Source organism: Phaethon lepturus, unplaced genomic scaffold (assembly GCF_000687285.1).
Source record: "Phaethon lepturus isolate BGI_N335 unplaced genomic scaffold, ASM68728v1 scaffold7957, whole genome shotgun sequence".
In the NCBI taxonomy this organism is placed as follows: Eukaryota; Metazoa; Chordata; class Aves; order Phaethontiformes; family Phaethontidae; genus Phaethon; species Phaethon lepturus.
Genome location: NW_010552464.1, coordinates 46242 through 52259, shown reverse-complemented (window position 1 = coordinate 52259; position 6018 = coordinate 46242). Strand labels below are relative to the sequence as shown.

General features: G+C 50.3%; 1 protein-coding gene across 1 annotated transcript in view; it reads right to left on the bottom strand.

Annotated features, from left to right (window-relative positions):
• The window catches only part of LOC104623972 (phosphofurin acidic cluster sorting protein 1-like), a gene marked incomplete at its 5' end in the record, with an annotated part of 21977 nt that extends 17563 nt beyond the window's left edge, over window positions 1–4414 (bottom strand). The window contains 1 exon segment of the mRNA XM_010291214.1: window positions 4327–4414. Within this exon segment, the coding sequence (XP_010289516.1) occupies window positions 4327–4414 (88 nt within the window).
• Between the last annotated feature and the right edge of the window lie 1604 nt (window positions 4415–6018).

Below are 6018 nucleotides of genomic sequence, written 5' to 3'. Positions count from 1 at the left end.
TTCAGCAAAGGCAAAAGCGAAGTCCTTCCCTAGGATATCCTATAACTTTGCTGCCTGGTAAGAACCCCAGGCAGCAGGACAGGCTCTGCAGAAAGGGACAGGGGAAATCCTGGGGGGCATCAAGGTACCTCTACATCAGCAGCATGCTCAGTAGGGCAGCAGTGACACCAATCTCAACCTCAGCAAATGTGCAGGCAGAAAAAGGGATTCCTTCCCTCTATTCAGCACTGGTGATACCACAACTGGATTCCAGAGCCAGTTTGGGCTCCCCAGTACAAGACAGGCATTCACAGACTAGAGCAAGTCCAGCAGAAGATGTCAAGCCTGGTCAGGGGCTGGAGCACAGGACACACAAGAAGACGCTGAATGAGCTGGGTTTGTTCATCTGGAAAAAGAGAGTGTGAAGAGGTACTTTACTGCTGCCTACAGATACTTAGCAGGAGAGTGCAAAGAAGACAGAACTGAACTCCTCTCAGAGGTGCACAGGGGCAGAGTAAGAGGCAAATGAGGATGAGCTGGAACATGGGAAATTACCATTAGATGTTGGGATTATTTTTTTTTCTCTATGAGTGCAGTCAAACCTTGGGACAGGACACAGGAAGACTGAGGACTCTCCATCCCTTGAGAAATTCAAATCTCAAGTGGACATGGCCTTGAGCACCTGATGTAGCTCAGCTGTTCTGCAATTCAAGTAATGTCAGGCAAGACCAATTTCTCATCAGAATAGTTGAGTATCACCATCAGTACTACAGAAAAACTTAATATCAGACTGTTACAGTGAAGATCACAGATGACAAAGACTGTCAAGGAAGTGAAAAACAATAGGGAGAGGTTGAGGTCACAGATCTTCACTACCTAATAGACTGAGAACATACAGGAGCTTTTACTACTATACAGAGGTGTATGATCCCCAGGTCAGATTTGCAAGGTACAATCCCCAGTTTCAGGTATAAATCTGTCCTAAGAGGTCTTGTTTTAAACACAGGGTTGAGGCTAGGAGAGCATACCAAACCTGGAAAAGGAGAGAGAACTAACATAGTATGGGAGACCAGGCCAAGGCAGACAACAAAGCAGTACCCAGAATTCAAGCTAAAGGTGCACTATGGAAGAGAATAGCCCATTAAATATCATCAGCAAATTTATTTAGGGGGTAGCTGGGATTGCTCAGGCAGGAGTGGAAAATCCTACAAGTGGTTGCAAAAAGATTAGAAACAAAGCATGAAAGAGGTGTAGACAGAAAACTCTGCATGTACCTTCCATGCATAGCAAGGAGCAAAAAAACCAAGTTCCTGCAGCGAGCAGGGCCTGGACAGCAGGCAGGCCTGGCAAAGGCAAATGAGCTTCTGAGTCTGGCCTATTTTGTAGTACACATTCTGGTCTGCTGTGTAGGGGCTGCCAGCATCATCCCTCTACAGCAGCACCAAGGGTTGAACCTGAGTCACCAACCACATCCTGCAAGCAGCTGCGGGAGGATCTGCATCCCTCCCACAGCACCTGTCACATAAGCTGAAAGTTCTGGGAGTGCTGGGCCTTGTTTCCTGTTTTCTTTGTTTCCTCTATTCATGGCTAAAAACTGGGTGTTTCTGAATTATAGTAATTCAGAAGGAGAGGGAGCACCACATTTCCCTTCACACCATAGTCAGTTACGATGCCAAGACAGATATATCTGCACCTTTATGGAGCTGAGCCAGGCACATCTGAATCTCTTAATGCCATACTGAACAATACAGAGAATAAAATGCTCTATGACATCTCCAGTCTGCTAAAGCAAATAACAAGGGATAAAGGTTTAAAAACCACTCAAGTGATATAAGAGTAAGTCCCCTTTTTCACAGTAGTTCAGACTTTATCTCACTAGAAGCCAGTCAACATTAAATATTCAATCAATTCCGGGAAATGTGTATGCTCTGTAGACAATGAAAGCTCCCTCAGTCCTTTGACAGAGGTCTTTTCAGATGAAGGAGCAGATAACAGCACATGCCACACTTGGAAGCTGTCTTTTAAGACCAGAAGGGCATGATCACTGTGAGAATGAGATCGGACGCTCTAGACAGGCTTACGCTGTCCTTCTGGTCATGTACATTCATTGAGTGGACTGTCTTCAGCGCTGGGGTTGTTGTCTTGGTGCTAGCCCCACTCAGGTAGGGTCAGAGCTTTGCTTCCATGCAACCTGCCTTTTAGAGCAGCAACTTCCTGACAGGCAAATTCCTTAACCCAACAAAGCTACTACTGAAATGAGAAAATATAGCTCCCCTTTCCACTAGTCCCCAGCTGTCCTCTCGGGAACTTGCAGGTCCTCCACAAATTACATGCATTGACTGTTTCCATCCAAAAGATGGAGATGGCAACGCCTGCTGGGCAGCCTTCAAACAGCTTCTTGCTAGTGTGACTCATCTGTTACCTAGGAGAGGAGCAGGAGGGATGGATCCATCTGAGGCCATTCTGTAGGCAGGCTGCACTGAAGCTGCCTACAGCTTCCATCTGCCTTCCAGGAAGGCTCAGCAGTCCCCAACCCTGCTAAGGCGGCTGGTCAGGCAGGTGGAAGGAGCCTGGGGAGGCACACAAATACACCCTACTCCCACAATGAGTGTCGAGCCATGGGGTAATGTGACCACGCAGAGAGGAGGTGACCATGTTTAGATTAACACCCTGAATGCAGCCTCCATTCCCTGGCAGGGAAAGGAGCCCTGTAGTGAAGAGCCCTTGTGGCTTCAAACAGTCACTGCTGAGGCTTGTTAATTTATTTTGCCAACAGGATGCAAGGTTGGCCTGGGGCAGGGATGGGTGGGATCCGTTTGAAAGAGCTGGAGTCCCACTGTGCAGCCTCTTCCACAGTCTTGCATTTGCAGTATATGAGAGAGGGGGCAGCTGAGGACATACATGCTCAGCACATGGCAGCCCTAGCATAACGGGGCTGCATGGCATCCCAAGGTTCCCCAGTCCAGAGAAGCACGGACAGCTTGGGCTGACAGTGCAGGAGATAAAAGGAGTGAGGGACCAGCCTAGCCCTCCCAGCCACGTGGGATCCACAACCCCTAGCTGGCTTCCAGCCTCCCAGTCCTGTGCTGCTGGCACCTGTGGCCCAGCCTGGATTGCTCCCACATTTCCAGGGGCCAGGCAGCTCTCTCCTGCCCAGTTTTTTCCTTGCTAAAGCGTGCACCAAAGGGGCACAGGTCTCAGGGGTTCTGGGGCTGAAAGCCCAGTGCTTTCAAGCACTCCTGAATGGCACCATACACACAGTGAGGGAAAGGCCAGCAAAGTGGGACATTGACCAACAGTGTGTGGACCACAGCATCCTCCTGCTGTCTTCACTGCAGGCCCTGGGTTTCACACATTTCGCTTTCAGTTCCTTCTGTGATAGTGAATCAGGTCTGCCACGAAGGCAAATGCCAGCTTCCAGAGCTCCACTAATACCGCAGCTTCCAGCATTAATCCAGGATTTAAATCCTAATGTGTGCAGCACAAAGAGTTCCATGGCAGTGCAAAGCTGCTGAGCTCCTGCCCCACGGTGTTTTCAATGGGATCAGCAGCTTTTCTGCCAGCTGACAAGAATGAAGGAAGGACACCAGCACCCCATCTGGGTTAGGGGAGCTGTGGCAAGGATAGCATACTCAAGAGGCATCTTGCTTCCATGCTGTCCTTTGTCAGGCAGAAAGGATGTGCCTGCACCCACAGGGACCCATCTCTTCACCACCAGCTGCAGAGAGGGAGAGGGGAGGATCACACATACCAGGATGCAGCAACCCTCTCCCCTTGGTGAAAAAGATCCTCTCCCTTCTGCCTGGTTCCGAGTAGAGGCACCAGGCCTAGCAGGGATGCACAGAGAATGGGAGGGGACAGCAGAGGCAGCAGTGAGATCACACAGGGTGCAAATGTCAGAAGTCAGGCAGAGAGCTGCTGATCCCTTGCACCCTTCCCTTCCCACCCTTCGCTCCCCAGGAAGGGGATCTGGATGGAGGCCACTGCCAGAAACCACCCAGCGCTGAGGCTGTCTAAAGGGTCAGGAACAGTGGGGTAGGGGATGCCCCACACCTTGCAGCTTGGGAGGAGGGCTTTGGCTGAGGCAGGAGAAGGGAAGCAAGACGCACTCTGTCCCAGTGCAGAGGCCTAGCCAAATTCATCCCTGATACAAACGAGCACCAGGCAGCTTACTGCTGTCCCTGGGGCACCGTTCCCACCAGCCTGAGAGCCAAAATCTCCCCAAGGCTGCTAACTGAGACAGAAGCAAGGGGTTTGCACAAGACAAGGGACATGCAGACCAGCACTTCACAGAGACCACAAGGATGGGCTTGCTGCCATCAGGCAGCAGCAAGGAGAGGAGCCTACCTGAATCTTCACAGCGATAAGCACAGAGCTCAGCTCTTTGTCCAGCTCTTTCAGCACTGTGAGTTTCTTCAGGCGCAGACTGCAGAGCCTGTAAGACAGAGAGAATGGGACACATTCAGGCACCACCATCCCTGGGGCCCTGCCACATGGTATCCGGTGCTCGGAAGACAGGCTGGATGCTTGGCCCAGCTGCAGGCACAAGCTTGGCTGAGGAACACTGGCATTCACGCGCCACCGAGACAGCCCATTAGGGAAAAAAGGAAAGAAGGAAAATTAACAGAGCTAAAGCAGGCTTAAGGGATTAGCGTGCAACAGGAAGTCCAACAGCAGGCCATGTGGTAAAGAGAACCCTTCCCAAGTAGGGCTGTTGCCAGCTCTGCTTAAATCTACCTTGGCCACAGTGCTGTTTATTTATAAACCAAAGCACTTAAATCCACTCTTATCCTGGACTTAGTTAAGGCAAATGTTCCCATGCAGACATCACAACTCATCTCTTCTCTTGTGCAGTACCACACAGAGCTGACTTGGGAAGCTGGGAGGCAGCAGCCCTGCAGGAAGCCTTATACAGTACAGCCACACTAACAACCTTAAATCCTAGGGACTCAGCATGGTAAGTGGCACTTGCAGGAAAATGCCATGAAAGTGCCTGAGGCTGAGTGAGAAGAGCTACTTTTGCTGCTCGAAGGATTAGTCAGTGCCTGTGAGACAGCCAGACAACCTGACCTCCTGCCTAGGAGCCTGCAGCAGGACTCCCACAGAAACTACTTGTGAGGAACTATGTTTCAGGGAGCACAGGGGAGACATCTTTTTACAACAAGCAGCACTGGCACTCTCACATTTTGCAAACTAGCCCCTATGCTCCACACTCAATGTCTGCATTGCTGCAACCAGTGGTATCCAGGACTTTTGTAGATACCAGTATGCTGTACCTGAGATCTAGGCCACCCTTCCTGAAGAACAGATGGGCCACTATCAAATACCTTTCTGTCTGACACATTGTGCTCTCTGAGGGCCAAAGCTACTCCTCCCTGCCTTTTTTTTTTTTTTTAAGAAAAAAACCCAAAACTACCCTTGCTATGCTAATGTACAACAACAGTGTAGAACAGCTTAGAGGTGGAACAATACTGGAAAGGGAAGGACAGACAGCCATATTGCAAGGACAGGTTTAAGGCTTAGCAAGCACTTAACTCCTATGATGTACCTGCCCTCCCTGCTAGAATGATTTTAGCTTGTGCAGAAGGTTTGCTCGACTGTGACTGCAACCCTGCTGCTCTGTCCTTTGTGTTTGGATAGCAGGGCATAGTGGAGACCAGAAGTCAGGAAGCTGGGAGTGCAGGCAAGCTCTGCCCACCTCTTTGCCAGATAGCCTGAAATCCTTCAGCCAAAGCCCAGGGCTCTATAGCCCCTTGTACCCTGTGCACCCCAGCACTACAATCCGTGATCCCATCTCTGTCTGTCCTTCCCCTCTGAGTCTCTGCTTGTAGGAAGAGAGAAATCTTATCATCTAAGGCAGGCTTCTTGCTCCCCAGAAATACTTAGGCGAGGTTAGGAGTGAGGTGTGGGGAGTATGGCCAAAGGCAAGGTAGCCACCTCTAGGGCAGGGAGAGCAGGACTGAGTACTAGCCAGAAAGATGGGGTACAGCAACTACACCAGAGGTACTAAGGAAAAGCTTGCAAAGAGGCTAAGCTTAG